The sequence below is a fragment of the Sturnus vulgaris genome, chromosome 26 (assembly GCF_052056855.1).
Source record: "Sturnus vulgaris isolate bStuVul1 chromosome 26, bStuVul1.hap1, whole genome shotgun sequence".
In the NCBI taxonomy this organism is placed as follows: domain Eukaryota; kingdom Metazoa; phylum Chordata; class Aves; order Passeriformes; family Sturnidae; genus Sturnus; species Sturnus vulgaris.
Window position 1 is genome coordinate 1,490,935 of NC_142268.1, and position 25,407 is coordinate 1,516,341.

The following is a 25,407-nucleotide window of genomic DNA, read 5'->3' on the forward strand; positions in this document are numbered from 1 at the left end:
AAGGAATTGTAAGTAATAGGTAATGTTCCCTGCCCTTAAATCTTTGCTGGGGTGGAGAAAGCCACGCACCAGCCTTCTGTGTATGCAAAGTGCCAATTAGCAAAGTGCTATTGTAAAACACAAAGGTTTAATCAATGAGAAAAATCCACTTGAAAACAGCGAGCGTGCTGATTCCAGTCACAAGAACGGCCACATTTCCATGCACTAAATGGCTTTTATGGGCAACTGAGGAGCCCTTGGAGCTGGCCCGTGGCTCCTTTGGGGGGGACAGAGGAGGGCAAGGGGACCCAAAAGCGGCTGTGCCCTGCAGGGAAGGGGCAGGAACAGCTCCTGGCAGCCACACGAGCCTGGGTGTGTGCACAGGGAGAGGCTTTGGGGGGTTTTGGGGATCATACAGAGGTTTTGAGGTGTTTTAGGGATCACACACAAGTTTTGGGGTGTTTTAGGGATCATACAGAGGGTTTGGGGTGTTTTAGGGATCACACACAGTGAGGTTTGGGGTGTTTTAGGGATTACACACAATGAGAGGTTTTGGGGTGTTTTAGGGAACACAGAGGGTTTGGGGTGTTTTAGGGATAATACAATGAAAGGTTTTGGGGTGTTTTAGGGATCACACACAGAGGTTTTGGGGTGTTTTAGGGATCACACAGTGAGAGGTTTTGGGGTGTTTTAGGGATTACACACAATGAGAAGTTTGGGGTGTTTCAGGGATTACACAGAGGTTTTGGGGTGTTTTAGGGATCACACACAATGAGAGGTTTTGAGGTGTTTTAGGGAACACACACAGCGAGATTTTGGGGTGTTTTAGGGATCACACACTGAGAGGTTTTGGGGGGTTTTAGGGATCACACACAGGTTTTGGGGTGTTTTAGGGATCACACACAGTGAGAGGTTTTGGGGTGCTCCCCACAGACCCTTTGTGGCTCTGGCTGGGTATGTGAACAGGGAACAGCAAGGCTTGGTGCTGTGCCCAGCTCCATCAGCAATTTGGGAACTATTCCTCTCCCCAGACTCATCTCCAGGCCTGGCCTCTCCCTGCTGCCTGCTTTCCTCTCAGCTCCAAGGGGCACATTTGGCTCTGCAGCTCCTGGGGAGGCTCCCCTGACTTCCTGCAGGGATGCCAATTCCCAAACAGCAGAATCCTTAAGAAATCCTTAAGCAGAGAAGAGTTTCCATTTAATGAACATCACTGAAAATAATAATGGAATTTGTAATTTCCAGTTCCATGGCTGCTCTTCGACCATATGGAAGAAACAAAGAAAATGTCCACATGCAATCAAAGAAAAAGAGAAAGAACATATCTGTGTCACACCTTTCAATTATTGTTCTCCTCAGATTCCCAAGGAGGAACAGCAGGCACAAAGTAGTGTGGTGCTTTGGGTTTTTAATTTAAATGGCAGTTTCCTTTAAATAGAATGCTCCTGCCACAGAAAGATTTAAATCACTGACTGAGATCAATTAGCCTCAGAAACAAGGGAAGTATTTTAATGGTCCTTTGATTGCAGAGGCCACAGCTCCTCCAGAGCTACCCTGGCAGAGGAGACAGGTCCCAGCTCAGCCCAGGCTCTGCTGCACTGGATCTGCTCCCTGCAAAGCTGGGAGGGTGATCCCACCCCAAAGGCAGAATCCCAGGGCTTTCCCACCCCCCAAAGGCAGAATCCCAGGGCTTTCCCACCCCCAAAGGCAGAATCCCAGGGCTTTCCCACCCCCAAAGGCAGAATCCCAGGGCTTTCCCCTCTCCAGCCCCGGGGGCTGCAGGGCCTGGGGTGAATCAGGGCAGGAAATGGGGTCAGCCCTGGCGAGGTGGAAGCTGGCCAAGGGATTAGGGGAATGTGACAGAGCCCAGGGCCATCTGATGGGAGAGGACATTGCCAGAGCAGGGACAGCTCCTCACAGCCTCTGCAGCTGGCACAGACAAGGCTGGTTGCTGTTTGCCAGGCTCCGTGGGGAGCAGCTCGGGTGCCACTGGCCAAAATGGGATCTCCAAGGGCTCAGGAGCCCCTCCAAAGCCAGGAACCATCACTCAGTGCCCACTCACCCTCCCCAGCAGAGAGAACAGCCCCAGAGCAAGTCAGACAGCTGGTACCAGGGAGCAGCCCCAGGGCAGGGAGGTGCTGCCACGATCCACAGGTCAAGAGGAGACACAACACCTGGCCCAACATCTGCACAGCAAGCAGGTAAGAGCAGCAACCTGCAAAGTTCCTGCACAGACATCTGTGAGCAGCCAGAGGGAAAAAAAGCAAAAAACCCCTCAGAGTTCAGGATCCAAGGACACTGCAGAACTACAGGAGAGGGAAACTTGGCTGCAAGCAGCAAGGTGTCTGCAGAGCAGTGACAGATTCCAGCAGGGCTCAGGCCACACCACTGGGGCATTCTGTGTCTGAGCAGCACCAGCCCCTCCTGGGGGCACATCTCCCCAAAAAGGGCTCCGTGGCAGTCAGATCTCTGCTGGAATCTCTGAGCAAACCTCACCCCAAAGATGAGGGACAGACAAGGTGTTTGTTCCTTCCCAGGGAAATGAAAAGCAGAGGAGAACTGAGGTCACACAGCCAGGATTTGGGGAAGCCTCGATTGTGCCAGCACCGAGCACAGGCCTTGCTGTACACTCAGAATTCAAATGGACCCCAATTTCCCAGTCACTGGGGTGTCACTGGGGTGAATCAGGGCTCTGGTTACACACAGAAGCTGCAGAACCCCTGAACTCTCCATGCACGCCTGCAGAGCTGCAGTTTGCTTTGCAAACTGAGTGATTTTTCCCCCTGTGTTGTTACAGAAAACCAGCGGCAAGAACAAGACCCTGACTCAGATTTCCACTGATTCCCCATCCTGACTCCACTGCACAAAGAGAATGGAGGTGCCCAGTGCCTGCTTTCAAAAGCCAACAAAGCCACCCTGAGCCCACAGAGCAGCACCCACCACCTCTGGGTGCTCACCAAGACCCTGCAAGAGCATCAGCTCCAACACCAGGGTAGGGCCCTGGATAAATCCTTGGGCAAAGGCTCGTGGCACTTCCCTGCCAGCCCTGCACTGCTGCTGCCACTCAGGACAGCTCAGGGTCTGTCCAAAGCTGGCTGTCTGTCTGTCTGTCTGGACACCAGTGGTACCATCTGAGGTGCAGACTGACCCACAGCCAACGTTTCACCCCAGCATGAACCTCCTGGAGCCCAGCTCACTTGCCAGGCTTATGAAACGAAAAAGAATAAAAGAAAACATTATCTTTGTGCACATGAGCGTTTCTCTCTGCAAAGAGGGATTAAGCATGGACCCAGCAAAACCCAGGAGAGAGGCAAGGGCAAACACATCCCCACTTGCCTGCTGCAGAGAGGACAGAAAGCCCCGTGCCAAAAACACCTCCCAGACAAAGGCTGGAATCCGTTCAATCCCCGCGGCCGAGTCACCACAATAAACCCCGATAACCAACGATTACAGGAGAGCTGTCAAGGGCTCTGCTGACCAGAGCAGCCCTCTCACCAGCTTCAAGCAGCTTTGCTGGGGAGGAAAAAAAAAAACCCTCATAATTCAATCAGCTTGGAAAAGTCTATTCCCCACTGATCCCAAGCGATCAGCCTTCATGTCGAAGGAACATTACATTCAAGTCGCTGAAGATTTTCACTTTTTTTTTCCCCCTTTTCATTTTTTAAAGCAGGAATTGAAAGGCAGCAAAGATAAAAACTGTGTTGAACTGGAGCTGGTTCACTCAGGGGAAGGAGAAACATAATACTCTTTCTTGAAATGCTGTTTGGAGCCCCAGACAGTGACACGAACACGGCCACCAGTGTCTGACAGATCCTGAAAGGCAGCAGCAGGACAGAACAATATGGGTGAGCTGAGAGGAGATGGGGCTGGGAGAAGCTGGGAGCTCCCTCCCTTCCCTCCAGCTCTTTGGCAACCTTGGGGACAACCCAAAACTCAAAGCAGGCTGTGGGGACCCGGCTGCCATGGATCCATCCAAGGCAGGGCTGGAACAAAGGGAAGGCACCGGGGGGGAAGTTAAAGGTGTTGGAAAATGAAACACTCCATCAGGTCCTGAGGTTCACTTCTTCAGCAGTGAAAGGAGAAGAGTGAGGGAAGGAGCAGGGGCACAGCAGAGTCACTCACTTTCAGCAAGGCAGTCCATGAGCAGCACGGAGAGGACGTTCACGAGGGAGAGCAGCGAAGACATTCCAGGGCTGGCAAGGATCCTCATCCTCTGCAAAGGCCTTCGGCCCCAGCCGGGCTCAGCGGGAACTGCAGCGTCTCCCCAGCCTTGTCAGCACCTGTGGGGCACAAAGGGACAGCTCTGAGGGGCAGCTGGGTGGGCAGAGCCCGAGGGTGACATTGCGGGGACACCGGGCACCTGCACCAGGGTGGCACTGAGCACCTGCCCGGTGCCAGGGCAGGGCCACGGGGGAGCCCCAATCCATGGGGAGACCCCCAATCCATGGGGAGACCCCCAATCCATGGGGAGAGATCTAAACCATGGGGAGAGATCTAAACCATGGGGGGAGACCCAATCCATGGGGAGAGATCTAAACCATGGGGAGACCCCCAATCCATGGGGAGAGACCCAAATCCATGGGGAGAGATCTAAACCATGGGGGGAGACCCCCAATCCATGGGGAGAGATCTAAACCATGGGGAGAGATGCAATCCATGGGGAGAGACCCAATCCATGGGGAGATCCCCAATCCACAAATCCATGGGGAGAGACCCAATCCATGGGGAGATCCCCAATCCATGGGGAGACCTCCAATCCATGGGTTAAGCTCAGCTCCACGATGCTGCTGCAGTTTCCCCACTCACAGCACACAGAGGAACTGAGCCACACAAATCTGGAGGAGAGAGAGAGAGAACACCTGGAGCAGGGGCTGCCATAGCTGATCCTGATGGGCCAGGCAAGCACAGCCTGCCCAGGAGCTGGGAGAGATTTTCTCCTGCCCAGTTCTGCCCTGCACGTGGCACAACGTGGCAGCAGGACAGAACCAGATCAGCAGGGCTGTGGCAGGGGAGATCCAGCTCAGCACCAGCTTGCTCCCCTCACCCTGCCAGCACATTTCCATGGAGACAAGTGCTGGCTCCAAACGGAGCTCCCTGCTTACAGCTTTATCCTGATCCCTGTGCAAAGCTGGAATGGCATTAAGGCAGCCCCCACCCAGCCCTGTGTGACAACATTGGCAAACCCTTCCTCAGCCACAGAGTGAGATTTGGCCCAGAAGGGCTGAAAATAGAGTGAAAGCTGCAGCCCCAGGCTCCTGGTAGGGTCACAGCTCGGAGCTTTCCCATCAGGCAGACACTGAGCTCAGGAGAAGGGGCCAGAGCTGTGCAAGGACGCTCTCAGATCTGACAGATTCCTTCCCGCTATCGTTACTCCAATTAGAAATCAAACCCAGGGTTTATCACCTTTTGGAGGAAAGCCAGGTAGGAGATATTGTACAATGATCAAAGGCTTTGAAAGGACTAAGGGGATAGTGAGGCTGTTTAAGCTTTCTGACACACATCAGGGTGGGAGGCCGTCGGGACAGGCAGTGTGAAAGGGGCATTTTAATCTTTTTCTGTCCCATTAACTCTCCAAGGCTGAACTGTGCAGAATTAAAAGGAAAGCCAGGATAAACAAGAAGTCCCCATATGTACTCAGCCCTAAAGAACAACTTTTCAGAGAGAAGCTTTGGACTTTCACTTTGAGGATTAAAAAGCCTCTGCTGTGTGCTCTGTGCTAGCCCAGATCCACCGTGCTCCAGCTCACGAGAAACCAGCATAAATACTGAAACAAAAAAAGAGAAAAAAAATCCGAATCCTGTCACTGGGAATCTCTTCAAATGTTTGCTCTAGACACACTCAGAGAAACACAGAGAGGCTCCAGCCAGCCCTAGTGTGGGGATCACAGGGTTCCAGGGCACAGAACAACGTGCTGGGGTTTCTATTGTTGCTGTCAGGGCCGAGCAGGGAGTGGGAACGTCGTGAATAGCTGTGATGGGAACTGTTAATTAAACTGGGGATGTGGCATCGGTGCCAGCACAGCAAATGGAGCCATGCTGCAGCTCCTGGCTCTCCCTTCCTCCTCCTTCAGTCCCCGTTCCCACCAGCAAGGCTGGCACTGGGGAGAGCAAGAATCCACCCAATTTTAGGTGCCTATATTAAAATAAAATCCAACAAGCCACGCTGGCTCAGCCACCATTTCAGAAACTCTTATTTTTCTACATCAGAGCAGTACTCCCACCCCTGCCAGTGCCAAAAATGCCACCAAACATCTCCTTGAGCCTGGTGTGCTCCCTAAACACAGCAACGATCTTGCACAGCTGAGAGCAGCCAGGAGCCTGCTCTGCTCCCTGCAGGAGCCCCCAGAGTCCCCCCAGGATGGGGCTGAAGGCAGGGAACCAAATGTCAGGGAAATGTTCCACCTCCTCCAGAGAGAGGAGCTTTTCATGCCATTTCCTGGGCCCTGATGGAGAAGGTCTGGAAAAGGGGATCCAGCAACAGCTCCAAGATGAGAGAAGGAGATGCCAGAGGGTGACACTTCTGCTCCAGTGCTAATGTGCTTCCCGAGCCCTTGACAGAGACAGAAAGTGCTGGCAGAGATATTAGGAGCTGTCAGCTCCAATCCAGCAGCTCATCCCTCACAGCAGGTACATCAGGGCTGTGCCCCCCACACCAAATCCACTGGGGATTTCAGGACAGCAGCATCTGCACCCACCTGGGCTGGGGAGCACAGGCTGGGCCAGGGTTTGCTCTGCTGGCAATAGGAACAGACTCATCCCTGCACAATTCCTGCCCTGCTGGATCCCAGGGGCCACACACCAGGGCTGAGATCCAGTGGGAATTGCTGTGATGAAAGCTCAGATCCCAAGGGCTCTGTCACCCATGCTCAGGGCACAGCTCACCTGGTCTGTGCTCTCTGGTGCAGGTTTGCTCACCCCTGCCTGTCTCTGAGCACCCAGCCAAGCCAACATAATGGCACTTTTCCTGTGCTGCTCCACGGACCTGCAAACCCTCACTCAATTCTCTGGCACAGGAACCCCTGCAACACAAGCAAACCACCTAATAGACCTCAATCCTTGCTAAAGAATGCAATTAAGTGAAGCCATGGCCCCCAGTGGGGTCAGATTTGTGCTAGATACGGTCACATTTCAGGAATAAGATTAATTCTTACAGTAAAAGGGCTCCTGTAAGACATTCATTCTTGTGTGCTGCCTAATCTCCAGCTCTAAGCAAGGCCATGTGTGCAGCTTGTAAGCACCGAGCACGGGGTCTTGGAGAGCATTATTAAAAATAATAAAACTGAGCAGTGTTTGCAAGGAGCAGCTTCCCAGGGCAGCTCCTGCAGCCAGGGACCCAGGGCAGAGAGGCACAGAGGGTGAAATCTCTCAAGCACCTGCATTTCTTAAGAGCTTAAATTCCCCTGGGAGTCAAAGGGACTTAACCTAAGCTGCTAAGATGCTTTTGAAGATTTTTTTTTTTTCCCCCCCCAGCAACTCCCATTTCAGAGGGTGCTGGACACCTAACTCCCCTAAGCCACTTTGGGGATGGAGGGGATGCAGGAGGAGGAGGAGGAGGAGGAGGAGGAGGGGTTTGGCTGCCTTGGTGCTCGCTGATTCCAGAGGGAAATGCTGCTAAGAGCCAGAGTGTGCTCAGTGACAGACCCTGGGTGGGTCACAACTGGGCCAGGATTTTCACAGAAACACACAAAGCTTTGGGTTCAAGGGACATTTAAGATCATCTTGTGCCAAGCTGTCAGTGACAGGGACACCTTCCCTCAGAGCCTGTCCAGCATTGCCTTGAACTCCACAATCTCTCTGGACAACATTTTGCCATATGGTCCTGGTTCTTAGCCCCCATGGAGCTGGTAATTGAAACATTTGCTGTGCATTTGAAAAAAATCCAGGAGGGAGGAACCATGAATTCATTTCAGATTCATTACAATATGACAATTTGGAAAAAAAAAATCAAAAAAGAAAAAAAAAAAAAAGGCACTTGGGCCTATTTTTTGTTTCACCTGCCTGTGGAAAGGAGAAGGACGATTTTAAAGAAATTGTCTGCAAAAAAGTTCCACTCGGATCGAGGAGATGATTAAATATCTTCATTTTCGGCAGCTGCTGTGGGAGAATTGCTCCCATTAGACACATCAATGGAAGCAAACACCTTGCAGGCACAGGGCTGCACTGAGGGCTCTTCCTTCCAGCAGCACCAGCTCAGTTTGTGCTGTGTATTAACAGAGGTCACTGGGTCACTTCATTTCCTCCCAGCAACCTCTTTAAAGAGAGAAAGAAAAGCTTTTAGCACAACCAGCAGCTCATTTGTCACCTCCCCTGGGGAGGGCAGAGATGAAATTTGAATTCACTACCCCACAATTGCAGCTTGCTCCTCTCCAAAGCCTGGCCTTGGCAAACCCAGCCTTGCCAGGGCTGGGACAGGGACCTGGCCCAGGGGAATGAGGAGATGCCAGCAGAGCCCAGGCCATGGAATTACAGGATGGTTTGGGCTGGAAAGGAGCTCAGAGATCTCCTCCTTCACCCTCCTCCAGGGTACCCAGGAGCACTCCCAGGGCTGGGGCAGCAAATCTCTAAAGCTGCCTGATCCTGCCCCCCAAAAAAAGGAGGTGATGGAGCATTTCCCAAAGCTGCTGGGCACAGTTTCTCCTCTGGGCTGGACTGCAGCTCCCAAAGGCAGGACAGGGGTTTGGCAAACACAACTGGAGCAGGCAGCAGAGATGTTCAGAATGGAGCATGGCTGTTTATCTATCACAGAGTTACTTAGATCTTAAAAAAAAATATTTACAAGAAAGACGCAGAGTATTATCTTCCATAGGGAAACAAACACAGATGGAGAAAAAAAAAAAAAAAAAGGAGCTTTGATCAGGACTGTCTCGGTCCTATTCGCTGCTTTTCATCCCCAGATCTCCAAGTGCTTTAATATGACAGAATTATCCCTTTTTACAATGTGGGGAACCAGAGGAAACTGCACGCTAAGACAGCTCGCTGTGTTTGCACACACACACACACACACACACACACACACACAGAGCCTCTCTCTCTTTTTTTTTTTTTTTAATCCCTTGTGGCATTTCTGGTCCTTCTGTTTGTGTGAAGTGCCCAGCACAGTCCCCAATGGGGAATTTTGGGCCATTTTGGGGCACAGCCGTGTGGCTGCTCCCTGCCCGGGGGGGGGGAGGCGATGGCACCGCAAGGGTTAAGCCGTGGTCACTGCAGGACAAAGGGACAGGAGAGCTCCGGGCTGGGTTTGGATGGTCAGGAGGGATGAATTCCCTGTCCCGGCCCCGCAGTGACAGCTGTGACACTCAGGGATGTGTCAGGAGCGTCCAGCAGGTGCAGCCCAGCACGGGGGAGGAGGAGGAGGAGGAGGAGGAGGAGGAGGAGGAGGAGGAGGAAGCACAGCTGCCCTGGCTTGGCTGCACCCTGCTGAGGGAGCCATCCATGCCCTAGGGGCTGCAGCCACAGCCCGGGGAGGATCCCAAAGCACCCCACGATGAAAGTCGTGACAGAGGCAAGACCAGAAGGAGCAGAAATCCCGGGAGGATCCTCCTGGAGCTGAGCACAGCAGGGATGTGGCTCCCCCCAGGATGCACAGAGAGGGGGGATCTGAGCCAGGACCACTCTGCCCATCCCCTGCCCTCCTCCCACACAAACCCTCCCCATCCTTCAGCACTTCCCTGCAAACCTTCCCAGTCTCTGCTGAGCCCATCACGAGCCATCAATGGAATCGCCTCGTGGTTCAGGGCAATGCTTCACGTTTCTTTTCCCTGCCTCTGAGCTATATTTATTTATTTAGGAAGTCATTCATCATTAGCCCCAGCTTAGCTGCCTGACAGGCTGGGAGCTCCTTGGGGCACGGGCTGCATCCCATCTCCATGCTCGGGTAAATAACCACGTCCTGCCAGGGGAACCGACACCATCCTCTGACAGCCAGCAGTGCTAAAACCACCAACACCCCCTCCCAAAGCACCTGCACCCCCAAGCCTGGCTCCTGGGCCCGTGGTGACACTGGGGTACTGCACTCAGCAGAGGGGAAAGAGACCAAAAAAAAAGACAAAAATTCAACCAAGCAGCTCCTTTTGCTGCCCACACCTACAAAAGTGCAACAGCCTTCCTCATGTCAGGAGTCCAAGCTAAGGAAAAGCCTTTTCTGAGATCAAATGCAAGCTCAGGGGAGGAAAGACTGCCTGGCCTCACATCTGTGCATGTTCAACTAAGAACATGTGAGAAAAGCCCTGAACAAGGAGGAACTGGTGCTCTCCTGGCTGGCAGCATGGCATGGAGATGACCTGTGCTGGGAAGAGTCCATCCAGATGGCACCAGTCCCTCTGACCAGGCTAATCCCTCCAGCTTTGGCTTTCTGCTCCCTTCACACAGAAATTTGGATGCTGCTGCATCTTGTGACCTTCTCCACCCTCCAAACTGCTCTGCCAGCTCTGCTCAGGGATTCCCTTTTGTGCTCAGCAGGAGGGAATGACAAAATTCCTCCTCAATCCCAAACCCCTGTGCCAGCAAAGCCCATTCCTGGGGCTGGCATTGCTGCTGCTGCTCACCTGAGGGAGCTCACCTGCTCAGAGACACCTGCCCGGCCTTCCTCCAGCTCCTAAACCCTCTGAGCACACCTTAAACTGGTTTCTCACAAAATAGGTGGTTCTCGCCAGCAAGTCTTGTGCAAACCATCCCCTGAGGACAAGCACTGGAGTCCCAGTGAGCCTCCCCTGGCAGCCCGCAGCCCAAGCAGGAGGAAAAAAAAAAAAAAAAGACGAAAAATCGAAAGGAAGAAAAAACATTGGAGCAAGTTAATTAGGAACATGAGGGTGCTGTATCAGTTCCGGCTGCGGGTGTGGGATGTGAGCAGCGCCAGAAGGAGCCGCTCATTACCGGGATCGCTGATCGATCGCTGATCGATCGCTCCTTTGTTATCTCCATCAGCGCCTGCTCCGCCCCGCAGCACCTGGGCAGCGCCGGGGCACCGGGCAGGGCCACCTGGGCACGGGGGTGACAATGGCACCTGGGCACAGGAGTGACAATATCACCTGGGCACAGGAGTGACAATATCACCTGGGCACGGGGGTGACAGTGGCACCTGGGCACGAGGGTGACAATATCACCTGGGCACAGGGATGGCAATGGTACCTGGGCACAGGAGTGACAATATCACCTGGGCACGGGGATGGCAATATCACCTGGGCACGGGGGTGACAATGGCACCTGGGCACGGGGGTGACAATATCACCTGGGCACGGGGGTGGCACCTCTTGCTGCTCCCACCAGGGCATCGCCCCAGCGAGGGGAGCAGGAACAGCCCCAGCTTCACCCAGATTTTGCACAGCTCCTCTCCATCCCCAGGCAGAAACAGGTCCCAGCAATACGAGTTATGAGTGAAACAACCTAAAAAAAATCCCCGGACTCCACGCAGGCACACACCTCACACCAAAACACAAAACTCTCTCCTAACACAACAACCTGGAAGAGTTTAACGAGCCACAGGCAAGGACCCTGCTCCCCCCAGCCCACTGAACCCAGAAAAGCTTCCATGGAGGATGGCAAAGTTGTTCTGGACTTAGACTAACACAAAGGAAAAATTAACCCCTGCTTATCATCTTTAGGGCCCCCCCATACCCCAAATGCAGAGGGTTCCTCCTTTCTCATGAATTCCAGCCCAGGAACACCCCTAGCCCACACACAGGCAAGCCAAGAGCCTCAGGAAACATAAAAAAAAAAAAAGAAATAAATTTCCTTTTTATGGCCTCAGACCTCACGGCCACTCTTGTCTGCACATCCCTGGGCACCAGGCTGGGATTGCTGCAGTGCCCAGGCAGAGCACTCTGCTCATCAGGGAAAAACAAACGACAGGAAAGAAAAAGTAGTGAAGCAAACATGCAAAGTTTCTCCTGATTGCTATTTGACGGTAAATGAGAATCCTTCCAATGGCTGATGAGCTGTTTGCTCTCCTCTGAGCCCAGGGAAGGGGCAGAGCTGTGCTCTGGGATGGAGGAGCTGGGGGCAGCCCCAGAGCCACCCCAGCAAACCCTGCTGGGCGAGGACAGGAGCCTGAGGTGCAGTGAGGAGCATCCACAGCCTCGTCTTGCTTTGTCCCTGGCACTGAGCTGGCTCCAGCACCACGGCTTGCACCCTCCTCATTAGTGACCAGCACGGAAAGCCAATCAAGGCTATTAGGAAATGTTGTGTCCCCTGCTCAGGGGCACACGGGGAACGTGGCTGCTGCTGCCACTGGCCCAGCAATGCCCCCAGGATGAGGAGAGCTGCCCCTGGGCACTGAGGTGTCACTCCTGGGCACTGAGGTGTCACTCCTGGGCTCCCCTCGGAGCTCTCCCTGCCTTCTCCTCCAGCATTCGCTCCCTCCCCGTGTGCCAGGCGCTGCCAGCCAACACAGGGGGTTAAATTCCGTAAAGAGGATTTGGGTTTGAGCTCGCAAGACACAAGATGAGCAAATCCCTTCCTTTGCTCTGGCAGGAATCTTGTGTCTCAGACCCACCAGCCAGGGGAGATTAAGAAAGGAGGAGAGAAAGAAAAAACCCCATCCATCATTTGCTGTCGTGATCTCATCTGAATTTAAGAGCTAAGCTGGGAGGCTGCTGGGTCACTGCTTGGGCTGGTGGAGCCCTGCAGACCAGGAGACACCAGGACAGAGTGGGCAGAGGTTTAGGCAGCACTGCTGAAGGTCAGCAGGGCGGTCAGGAAGCCACGTCCACGCTCCGTGCTTGCTTTCCCTCCGATTTAATTCTGGGCTGTTTGTCTGAGGAAGCCTCTGGCTCTTGTCACATCCTTGCAGAGAGCCCCAGCTGCAGTGGGTGCCTCCAGAAATTCCCCTCACGCATCGACTGAAGCCCCACAAACCACCCCAATGTGCAGCAGCCCCCAGATGGCACAAGCCAGGGGCGCTCCCAAGCCCAGCAGCTCAGCCAGGCAGGGCTCTGCTGCCATTCCCATCTCCCACACCAGATGCAAAATTAAGAGGCTAACTAGGCAGAAACTGGGAGTGACACCATCCTCACAGCTCCTGCCTGACAGCCTGGTGTCACCCAGCTCGTTTGCTCCTCCTGACTTTGGTATTGTCCTTTCCTGCTCTGAAGGAAGGGACAAATCCCAGCACACATCCCAGCCCAGCCCTGCTTCCAGCAGGATTCAGCAGCCCAGGCACACCAGGCTTGCTTCAGAGGTGGCTTAAAACATTCATAAGCGTTTGGAGATTGATAACATCCCTGCTGGAACAGGCTGTAGGAGAGGAGCTTGGGAGAGCAGCATGGGAGAACCTTCCCATTACCCAGCATTCAAAAAGCCTCCACCTGCTCGGCACGTCGCTTTATATTTTACTTTAAACCAACATAAGGGCTTTTTCTGACAGGCTGCTGAGATCATCTCGGTGTCTTTGCAGCAGTCAATCATCACAAGGATCAGGCAGGGAGATTTCTCCAAGCTGAGCGTTCACAGCGATGTTTTTGCAGTGCCATGAATTAAACATGCAATGATATTTCCTGGGCGAGTGAGGACCGTGCACAGGGCTGTGCCTGGCCGGGGGTAGGGTGCTGTGCTGGGAGCCCTCCATTTCCAGCAGGGAAAGGCAAAGCTCTGCCTCACAGATTCTTTCCCTCTTGCTCATCAGAGCAGCAGGAGATTCCCAGAGCCCCCGACCCTGGGCCAGGCTCGGGAGGGACTCGTCCATCCTCGGGGGCACCGAGCCAGACAGGAACAGCTCCAGCAACAAATCTCTCCTTTGGACATGCAGAAGCCACCATATTGCAGAAAATGGCTTTATTGCCACTGCACCATCTGGAGCTGCCAGGAAATGCAACTTTTTTGTCCCCATCAATTACCCAAGGGAGAAATCTGCTGTCCCATGAAAGGCAGAACTTCTTCTCCCTCCATCCCTGTCACCAGAACCTGGGCACAGCGTGGCACAGAGGGGCACCTGGAGCATCTCCAGGGGGAGGGCACTGCTGGTGGCCCCGTGGGAGAGGCTGAGCCAGCAGTGTGGACCCAGGGAACACCCGGGGATGGGAACAGCACCTCTGCAGGTTTTTGGGAAGGCCAGGCATGCATCTGCCTCCAATGACTTCCAAACACACAGTGCTGCCTGGGGCCAGCCAGAGAGACTAATTGACCTTCCAACCTCCCTTCTGTCGTTACTTTCTGTGATTTTACAACCTCTCTAAACGGTTCATTTATCCTGAGTGAATTCCTGCTGCATCCTGCTCATCAGCCAGCTGTGAGCACCTCACTTGTGAGAGGGCAAAGCTGCTGCAGGTCCACGGATGGACCCAGCACGGGGGCAGGGCGCAGGGAAGGAGGCAAGGGGGTGGGGGGAACCCCAAACAACTCCTACTGAAAGAATATTATTAAACAGCATCTTAAATCCCTCAACCTCGGGCCTGAATGAAGCCCAGGCCCTGCAGGTGATACCTGTGGCCAGGAAGGGGTCAGTGACTGCAGCAACAAGGACACCAATTAAAGCTTTTAACGATGCAAGCCCAGGACCTTGCAGAGCCCAGAGCAGCCTCTGCCCGAAGCTCTCTCTGCTAATAACCCTGTGCTGTGGCCGAGCCGGGGGTGCTGGGCTGCCTGAAATATTTATGACAATCATGGATTGCCTCTTTCCTGCCCGTAATGAAGCCCCCACGCTCCCTCCCCAGCACAAGTCCGTGAGTGCTGTCATGGACCAGTCTCCTCCCAGTTCCTCCCAGAGCACCAGCACATCTCTGAAGCAGCAAGGCAGGCTGCCAGGGAGGGATTTTATTTTGTTTTTAAAGCCTTCCCCCAGCCCTTTCCCACTACAGCCTCGGCTCGAGTTCTCTCGTTAATCTAATTGTTCTCCTAATGAAGATCTGCAATTCCTCAAACATTAATTACCAACGGCAGCAGCAGCAGCAGCTGTGGAACAAGAGCTCCCTGTTCCTAATAATACGCTTCACACTTTCGCCTGCCACAGCTCAATTTAGCTTTGCGTGATTTGGCTGGGGGCAGATAAATAATATTCCAGCTATGGGGGCTCAGCACACAAACCCAGGAGGAAGCAAAGCTCTCCCCACACCCTGGAGCATAGCAGGTCCTCAGCTGGCTCTAAAAATCCCTGTTTTGTTCCACCTGCAGCTCTGTCACCAACCCCATCCTGCAGCTTTGGGCAGGCAAAGGGCTGGGAGGGAGGGAGGGAGGGAGGCAGAGGTGCTCCATCCCCATCCCCATTCTCCATCCTCATTCCCATTCCCCATCCCCATTCCCATTCCCCATCCCCATTCCCTATCCCCCATTCCCATTCCCCATTCCCAATCCCTGCCCAGTGCTGAGCACCAGGGCAGCACAAAGGAACCCCTGGGAGGTGAGAGCACGGGCAAGGAGGGAACAAACAGCAGAGAATGAGTTCAGGCACCAGGAATGAGTCAGGGGATGGAGGAGGAGAGGAGAGGAGAGGGAAAAGCTGAGGGAGGGCGAAGCTCCAGCCATTCTTTGTTTCACTCCCAGTAAAATGGAGAAGAAATGAAGGGCAGGGTGAAACTCAAGCAGGACCAAAGCTGTGGCTGGGTGGGCTTGGAGCAGCCTGGGGTAGTTGTGGGGATGGAATTGGATGGACTTGAGGGTCCTGCCAAGCCAATCCACTCTGATGCAATGATTTTGGGGGTTAGTTTATCCCTTCCACAGCCCCTTCCCACCGTGATCCACAACACAGTAATGGAAAAACCCAGCTCGTGTCCACTAAGGTCAACCCCTTCCTACCCATCCTCGCCTCCAGCCCAAGGGCACAGCAGAGCTGCCAGGCAGGCCCCACCTTACAAAAGAGGCTCAAAACACGGGTCAGGAGAAGCAGCTGGAATGGCTGGAGCCAGGAAAGGCTGTGCAGCCAAAAATACACAAGGGGAACAAAACAACGCACACACACACACAAAAAAAAAAAAAAAAAAAAGCCCACAAGAGTTTTCAATGACAAAAGCAAACAAATAGATTTGTGAATAAATATTGATTTGACAGGAAGTGAGACAAACCCTTCCAAAAACACTCTCTGGCACCGGGTCCCTCTCCCAGCACAATGAGCAGCCGTCATCATTCCCTGGGTGCCTCTGCATGGCCAGCAGCTTCAGCTGCTCTGCAGGGCTTTGCTTTGGGGGGGGTTTTGGTCTCCTCTGAGCCTGGAACATCTCGAGAGATCCCAAGAAACAAACACACAGCCCACAGTGAGCAAAAACCCCACTAGTCACCCCAATACCTCTCCAGAGGTGGCCACTTGCTCCTCCCCAGCACTGCAGGCTCAGGTTGGTCTGAAGGAGCTGAGTTCCCTTCAGCCAAAGGGCTGAGTCAGTCCCGGAGCCACAGGGCCATGGGATGCTGCTCCAGCGGCTTCTTCCTGACCACAAACACATCTGCACATACCCTGATCCTCCCAGACACACACACGGGCCTTTCATCCCGGGAAAACCCCTCAAACTGTTAAAATTCATTAACGTGCCCCTGCGGGGAATTTCAAGGCTGGGTTGCCACTACAAAGCAGGAGAGATGGGGGCAGAGATGGGCACTGGGATCGTGGGGGGAGCCCAGCCCAGGAGCTGCCTTGCAGAGCCCTTTGTGCCCCAGAACTGAGGGTCCAGCCCCCAGGGCCACTCTGCTCCACCACAAAGCACCAAGACCAGCACTGCTCCCATTTCCCACTCAATTCCCAGCCTTGCTCTGCTGATGGAATCCAGTGAGGGATGAATGTATCTCGGTGGCACCTCCAAATGTAGCCGAGGGAAGGGGTTTTAACCCTTTAAGTGAGGCAGAAATAAGATGCACAGGTACATGGTCGTCTGTCATGACAGGAAGAAAGAGCCAAGTTTATTCACAAACACACTTGGTTTTATAGCAGGACTGCAACTCCCAGAGTAGAGAAAAGGTGATTGGTTCAGAGAGAAGACACCCCATTGCCAGGGCCTGGGCACACACCACAACAGGGGTTTGATTTTGTTATTAATTCCTTTTTATTTTGACCAAATCATCACCCTGGGAGAAATTCTCCCTTAGCCTTGAGCTGGACCAGCTCATGGGCTGGGAACAGAGCTGAGAAGCTCCAGCCTGGAATATTTTTCAGGCTGTAATTTTCTTACTTTCTCAATATGTATCCCACACATGAAGGTGGCAGATTTCCCCTGCAGAACCCCAGAACCACCAGAGCAGGGAATTCCAGCCCATTGCACTCTGGCTGCAGATCCACCCTGGCCAAGGTGGAGGTGCTGCATCCCAGAGCTCCCCAGGCGTGTGACTCTGGGCTGAGCATCTCAGCACGGATCCTGCAGCCTCCAAAAGTGAGTTTTCATTGTTCAGCCTCCTCCCAGCACAGAAACCCCGCGCTGTGAGGGGCCGTGACGCTGCTCACAGCTCTCCTGCTCATTTCGTTTTCAATGAGTGAATTAGCAGGCAGCCAGCTGACTTGAACATCCCCTTATCTCTGCACCAAGCTCGCTGCCGAGGATTTGCATAATTTTAATCTTTCCCACCAATGAGCATGAAAAAATTAGTTTTCCACTATTTTATCTTCTATTTGTGTTCAATAAACAGCGCTGGCGGCTTTGCTCCATGTATTTATACCCGGAATGGGGAGGAGGGGAAATCCCCCATCTCCAGCACCCAGCCATGTGCAGGGTTAAACCAGAGGAGGGAGGCTGGGGGAAGGCTCTGCAAAAACTGCTCCACAAACTGCAGCTGCAGATGGATTTGAAGCCCAAATTTCCTTATCCAGCCCCAGTTGTTTTCTCCAGAGTCCCTCTCCTATCTCCCTGCTCCAGCTGTCAGGCTTCCCTCCCATCACCAAGACCTTTGATTTCCCTCTCAAGCACAGAGTTTGCTGGACTCGCCCCAGATGGAGGCTCCAGATCCCAAGAACATCAGGACTCCAGGGATGGGGAAGGGAAGTGCTTGGAAAATGAGGTCCCACCTGGAGCTGGAGAAGCCTCCTTGTGCAATCAGGGAACCATGCAGATGTGGGGACACGCAGGAAATTGCCAGCACAGAGCTTCGGGGGTTTGAATGAAACACTTTAAAAGAAAAGCACACCCCAAATATTAACCCCGAGTGTATTAAAATAGGGCACTGAAAAGAAAATGGTCGTGCTTCAGCCTTTCTGCAGAACAAGAACATCATTTTGGGCAGCAAGACATGCACGTTGAGGCCCATATCCTAAATCCTGCACCTCTGGATCACAGCTGGAAATCAAGGCTGCTCTGAAGGGAAAGGAAATGCAGAGAAAAGTGAGAATCTCCCTGCAGGTTCTCCCCTCATGAGCAGGGTGGAAGGCACAAACGTGGAAACGTTTTTTAAATGTCTTTCCTCCCTGTGGAGCCAAGTGCAGGTCAGGGCACACCCCAGCCAAAGGCAGGGGCACAGCTCCACCATCTCCAGAAAACCTGCACTGCCCTTTGTGCCCAGGTGTTGCAAAATGTGGAATAGGTAAAATTTTCTTACGTAAGAATGGTCTTTGATGTTTGCTCTTTGTATACTTTCAAGCCTAATCAACAAAAAGGGAGATTCACTCCATGAAACAGAGTAGCAAACAAGCTCTGAGTGATACCCAGGTGTTAGAAAAAGAAATTTCTTGGTAGAATTGTTGAAGTTGAGGGCTGGACATGCTCCTCATGATCTCAGACCTTAGAGGGAGATTAAGAAAGCTTGGAGAGAAGGATGTACCACTGATAATGGATGCAAAGAATGCAGAATTTACAGGCCACAAGGACATCTGGCAGGACTCCAAAGATAGGGAAGAAACTAATAAAGCCAAGTCAGCAATTGTGCTGAAATCAGCTCCAAGTGGGTGAAAGGGAATTCCAGAGGGGCAGATCACGACCACGATTTTTGTGGACAGCACAAGGAGAGCCCAAGGGTGGCTTTGGCCCCAAAATGCAGGGATTGATGGCAGTGGGTGACTCACAGGACTGCTCCCCACCTTTACAAGGGCCCCCACAAGCACCACGGACAGGAGGGGGTGTCAGGAATGCAATGTTAGGCCAATTCCCAGCAGCTCATTCCTCCTCTCCCTGCAGCTCTTCCCACCGATCCCGGACTCCACACGGCCTCTTCCAGCTCCTCTGCACCCAGAGGTGCAATTACCTTCCCTGAGTTCTCGATTTATCTCTAGGAACCATATCATTTTCTAGACCAAAACCGTAATTAAAGAGTGCAAGTGCCTCGGAATAGCGACCTCTCTCCTGCCACCGCTCTGATCTTTTCTAAAAATACCCGGCAGGGCAGAATGCCCAGGGCAGTGCCCAGCACGGCCTCGGGCACGGCAGGGATGGGGCAGAGCCGAGGAGCGGTGGCACAGACACAGAACAGACACTGCCCGGCCGGCTGCGGGATCTGCGGGAGGTGGAAGATTTGGGAGATTCCAGAGATGCAGAAGATGCTGGAGATGCAGATTTGGGAGATCCGGAAGTTGCGAAAGATGCAGGAGCTGCGGGAGCTGCAGGAGATTCGAGAGATGCGGGAGATTTGGGAGATTCGAGAGATGCAGAAGATGCGGGAGATTCGAGAGATGCAGAAGATGCAGGAATTTGGGAGATTCGGGAGCTGCAGGAGATTTGGGAGATTCGAGAGATGCAGAAGATGCGGGAGATTCGGGAACTACAGAAGATTCAGGAGACGCAGGAGATTTGGGAGATTCAGAAGTTGCGAAAGATGCGGGAGCTGCAGGCGATTCGAGAGATGCAGAAGATTTGGGAGATTCGGGAGCTACAGAAGATTCAGGAATTTGTGAGATTCGAGAACTACAGGAGATGCAGCAGATTCAGGAATTTGGGAGATTCGGGAGCTGCGGGGCCTCTCCCGGTGTCTCTGGCTCTGCCCGCCCCGCTCCGCTCGCCGGGCCCGGCTCCCCCGGCCAGAGCCGGCTCCATCCCAGCCCTTCCAGCCCCGTCCTGGGCTCCTGCTCCCTTCCAGCCCCTTCTTCTCACCCTGCGGCCAGCGCTGCATCCCCCGGGGCTCCGGGCAAGGAGCGGGACCCGCAGCTGCGAGGGGAGGAGGAGGGACGGGGACAATAACACGGAGCAGGGGAGGGAGAAAAAGAGAAGCAAAACCCAACTCTGAAACAGCCCTGGGGGAAGAGTCACTCGCCCAGGCTTGCTGTAATTACACTCCTACTGCTGGGTACAAAGCTCTTGGCTTGGCCCTCTCATAAAGCTGGAAGAAGGAAGGTGAAAGAAATTTTTTTTTTTTTAAATATCCCGAAGGGTCAAAACAACCTTTTAACTTGTCAACTAACAAGTTCAAACAGGACTGCAAGTTCTGCTTTCCATAGCTTCCAGGGAGAGACATCCACACCAGGTATCTGAGCTCAGCTCCTCCAGGCCCTGACAGTTTTTTTGACAGCCAGAAAAAAATCAAGGTAAAGGTATTGGCAATGGACACCAAAACCACTTCCCGGCAGGAGCAGCAGCCTGGGCACCGTGCTCAGGCACAGGAACCAGAACTCCAGCCCAGCTCCATCTCCCCACGTCCTCGGGCAAACCCTGCTCCCTTCCAGGGCTCGCTTTCCACATCCTCCCTGTAATTAACCCTTCACTGCCTGCCCCTGCTCCCTGCCGGGGCAGATCCACGGCCCAGCACAGAGCAAAGCTGCCCCATCCCCTCTCCCCTGCACCTCTGCAAACGGCTCAGCCAAACCCATGCAAATCCCCAAGAAAAAACAGCTCTTGAAGAATTTAAGAGCCCTGCTCCTTGCAAGCCCGAGGCTGGCACAGCTTTACCACGAGCCAAAGCATTTATGGAGCTCCCACGAGCCAGGCAGGGATGGAAAAGCCAAGAGACCCCACAAGTTCTGCCTTCACTTGTTAATTGACAGGAAAATCTAAGTCTGCTCTGATAAAACCTTCTCCTGAGGCTGCTCAGCCCAGACACGGCCTCCAAGTAACCACTGAGCACCTGAAGAAGGAAAAAAAAAAAAAAAAAAAAAAAAAAAGCAGCATCCACAGAGCTTCTGGTGCTTATTTCAGTAAATTCACTGAATCTCCCTCAGCTCCCCTTGGCTCCGTGTGCCAGGTCTGTACACCATTCACAGCACCCCAGTGCTGCTGCTGAAACCAGTGGCAGAAAAACTTTCTAAAAACTCACTTTTATTGCTGGCAGGCAGCGTTGGCTGCCTTCCCTCTGCTGCTGTGTGCTCATGCCAGCCCTGGGGATGTCCTGCTGGGGTCCAGCACAGCTCAGGCTGCTCCTCTGCCCTTGACTTCGAGGTTGTTTCGTGAGCCCTTCAACACCTCTGCTAATCCTTCCCAGTCAGAGGCTGAGGAAGTCACTGAAGAGGGACCAGAGGAGTCTGGAGGTGGCTCCTGGAGAGTTCTGGTGGTGCTGAGCCCCCTGCTCTGTCCCAACAGACCTTCAGAGGGGTCCCCAGGCTGGTTCTAAGGTTGGGATGGGTTTTACAGGTCTGTCCTTGGTGCATCTGTGGGGACACATTTGCAGCACAGCCCACATCAAAGCTGATTTTTCAGGTTCTGAAGTGATTGGAGAAATGGTTCCGACCAGGACTTTCCTGTGTTTTGCTCTCTGTGTTTTTCTTTTTGGCTTCTTACACAATATTTACAAGGGAAAAAAAGGTGTCTGAAGCAGCAGCTTAAAAACACAAGCTTTTTTGTAAATCCTCCTCCCACTTCCAAGATTGTATCAACAAAAGAAAAGAGGAGGCAGGAAAAAAAAACATAAATAGGAGTTTCACATTGACAGAGTCCCTTTGAACAACTTTCAAAGAGCTCCACTACCTGTTCTCCCATTTGATTTTGGTTTTTTCAGAATATCTACAGCGTGTTCCTCCACATACCAAAGGAATTCACCAGCTCAGGTCCCTTTGCTGAGCTGCTCCTCGGAGGAAGCACCCCTGGGTCAGCAGCTCCTCAGACAGGGCTGTGCCAGGATCTGTGCCAAGCTTTGCTCGTGGATGAGGGGCTGCTCCTCGCTTCTGAACATCCTGGAGCTTTTCCCAGCTCAGCTGCAGGTCTGCACTGGCTGCTCCCCTTCAGGGCAGAGCTTTGGTTTTTCACCAAGGATCTCCAGCATGGAGAAGAGCTGAGCCTTTCTCTTGGGTGGGATGAGTGAAAGCAAGTAGAAATCTTGAGCACACAGCAGATGTTGGCAGCTGAAGTCATTTAAAGGATTGCAGCCCTTTGCTGGATGCCATAACCTTATTTTTAAATGAGCACTTGTAGGTATTGACCTCCTACACTCAGGACTTGTAAGAACAGGTAAAGAAAAAAAAGAGTCCCCAAATCCCATCACAAACAGATTGCAGAGAGCAGGGAGAAATCACCCCTTAAATCAAACACTCCTAAACCAAAGAATTTGTGCACCAAAGTAAGGAAATAATTTATTAGCCTAAATCTAAGCCATGAATTTCACACACAACCTTTGTGAGGCAAGGGGTCTTGGAAGCAAATTCCAAGGCCAAGGTTGATGCAATGCCTACAGACATTCCTCATTATCCTCCAAAACAGACAATAAAATTAAAAATCAACCCGTGTGAGAGAGGCAGCCCAGGGAACTGCTCAGCCAATGCTGCAAGTGACAGCCAAGTCCAAGGGACAATCAAGTTTTGGATTATGATGGGGAAGAAGAGCTGCATACACATGAGCACAAACTGTAAATAAACTGGAAATAAATCCCATGGATATGGTGACAGCAGCCCACAGACAGATCTTTACAAATTGCCTTTTACAAGGAAATGCCATTATATCAGGCTTTATGGGCCTCCCTGAGATGGGCACAGGCAGAGCTGTAAATACTGCACTGCAGCCATTAGGAAAAGGCAAATCCACGAGGAATTCTTGGTGCCAACAGCAGAGCTCTGCTCCTCAGCAGCAGGGAGAGGTGGGGAGGGGGAAGGAACACTCCAGCACTCCCAGGCAGGGGGAAGGACAAGAGCTGGACAAGAGCATTTTCCCATTTTCCATTGTACACCACACAGCAACCCATGGCAATCAAATTCCCACTTTACTCTCCAAATGAACTGCCCAAACCATTCTGCCTCAGTTTCTTCCCGTGCTCCATAAACAGAGGATGCTGAAGAGCTTTGTAACACCACCAAGTATTTAATTCACTGAAGATGATTAAGTGCCTTAAAGATTTCTGAAGGAGCTGCTATAGGAAGGCATTAATTTAAATATCTAGTGGCACAGAACATAATGCCATGCAGATTTTCTTCCATTCTTCTATAACAGCTTAATAATCCTCAAAATAGTTTCATTGTTAATACTCCTGTTGTGTATTTTATTAGGGCTTTTTAAACTGTAAAGTAAGGTAAACACTCCACGTGTCTCTAACACCTACCAAAGAGCTTCTCAGAAAGAATTACTTAAATCTCCACAAACTTAAATCTCCGTGTGGGGGGGACTCGTCCTATTCCGAGAGCATCATCCCCTTTTCATCCAAAGCCACCCAGGATCCTCCGAGGCTGAGCCAAAGGCAGCAAAAGGCTCGCTCCTCCTCCTCCTCCTCCTCATTTCATCACCACCCTTTGTCTCCTCTCGTCACAGCCCCGCGAACAAAAGGAGCAGCTCCGCTCCCTGCAGCCCCACACGGACACACCTGGCTGGGACAGCAGGTTATTTATCTGTTTTTATTTCTTTATCTATGTTTATTTATTGATCTGTTAAAGCACGGGCAGCCTGCCCGGAGCCAAGGACAGAGCGGTGCTCTCCGGGACTGCCGGGGGATGCTCCCGCTCTTCTCCATCCACTCATCCCTGCTCCTGCATCTGCCACGGCACTCAGCTCAGAAACGCAGAAAAAAGAATTAAAAAATGCGGTCACAGAAGCATGGAATCCCCTGAGCTGGAAGGGACACACAGAAATCACCGAGTGCAGCCCCCGGCCCTGCACAGCCCCAGCAATCCCACCCTGGGCATCCCTGGAGCTCTGGAGCAGCGCTGTGGCTGGAGAGGAGTGGGATAAATCTCAGCTCGACACAGGAAAAAAAAACCCAACAAACAAACGGGTTTGGGTCTCTCGGGAGGAAAAAGAGGAAAAATGAAAAAAGGTGAAGTTTTCTAAGGTGTACAGTGAAAACCACCCTCCCCTCCAAGAAAATATACAGAAGGAAAAAATGCAGGATCAGCCAGAGTTGCTGACGGAGAGGCCCCAAGGTATAATCAGTTATTGAAGTTTTGCAACATAAAGCCTAAATTATTTATTATTATTATTATTTTTTTTCCTAGAAAAAGAGAGGAACAAAGCATCTCCCTCCTCAAAAGTTAACAACTGTGCGACATCATCTCCACATTGTCTCCCTGTTTTATCGCCACAGCACAGCGCTGAGCGGATTCCACCCCGGGGCAGACACAAAACCACAGGGCCACGGTTTCTAATTATACCCTCTATTCTCAGGGAAATGGTTTATTTATTAGCTCTTTGAGCTTCCCTTTCATTCATTCCCAGTCCCAGTCCCGGCAGCGAGGGGCTCTCGACAAGAGGGAATTTATGAGGATTTCCCGTTCTGCACCTTCCTCGCTCTCCCACCCAACCTCTCCTCCCCCTCCCCTCTCGGCAGCCTCATCACTTTTAATTCAATAACTCGCAGTATAATTACTCCCTAATAACACCATTATCTTAACATTCACTCAGCAGCTGTGATCCCGTTCCAGCGAGGCGAGCAGGGAGAGGAGAGGGGGATCCTCCGGGGACAGCGATGGGGACAGACACCAAAAACCCCCTCCAGGCAGAGCCAGGGCTACTGCAGCGGCCACGGGGCGAGTGCCGGGGCTGGGGGGTGCCTGCAGCCCTGCCCCAGCCTCCATCACCTCCATCATCTCCATCACCTCCATCACCTCCATCATCTCCATCACTTCCCTGGGATCTCGCAGCCTTTGCCCACGGAGCAGGGACCCCAGTCCGGCTCTGCAGCTTCATTTAAACCCAGAGAACCTCCCCAAACCCCTGTTTTTGGGGAGATGGACTGAAAACAGGGGCAGGCAAGAGGTAAAGACTCACTGGAGGAAAAGGACTGAGCTCTCTGCAGGAATGAACAGCAGCATCTCCTGCACAGCCACCTCTTTAAATACAAATATCAACCCCTGAAACATCATCCCAGCATCTCCTCACAGTCACCTCTTTAAATACAAATATCAACCCCTGAAACATCATCCCAGCTACTCCTCGCTACAAAGACTGGGTTTCATTTTGAGCCCAGAAATCCTGCAGAAAAGCGTTTCCACGTTCCACAACGGCACATCTGGTAAATTGGGTAAGAAATTCCTCTAAAGCCAGACAACTAAAACTCCAGTAACTTGTGTGGCAAATGAGGCAGAGAACAGCCCGTTTAGTAGCAGCCAAGACCAGCCCCAAGCCTGCCTGGAAAGGCAGAATTTCAGCCCACAAGCTTCACCCAGCCCTGACAGAGAGCTCAGGTGTTGGCACCTCCTGTCTCCTCGCTGCGGTTTGATTTTCTGTGATATTTAAACAAACAAGCCCACTGCATA

The 25,407-nt window shown here is 52.5% G+C and overlaps 1 protein-coding gene across 10 annotated transcripts in view; it reads right to left on the bottom strand.

Moving 5' to 3' along the window:
- Positions 1 to 25,407, bottom strand: part of PTPRS (protein tyrosine phosphatase receptor type S) — a 154,630-nt gene that overhangs the window by 97,511 nt on the left and 31,712 nt on the right. For all 10 annotated transcript variants that reach the window (XM_088179305.1, XM_088179301.1, XM_088179298.1 and 7 more), the window contains exon 2: positions 4,099 to 4,256. In XM_088179305.1, coding sequence (XP_088035431.1) covers positions 4,099 to 4,186 — 88 coding nt within the window. In that variant the 5' untranslated portion in view covers positions 4,187 to 4,256. The remainder of the gene's footprint in view (positions 1 to 4,098; positions 4,257 to 25,407) is intronic.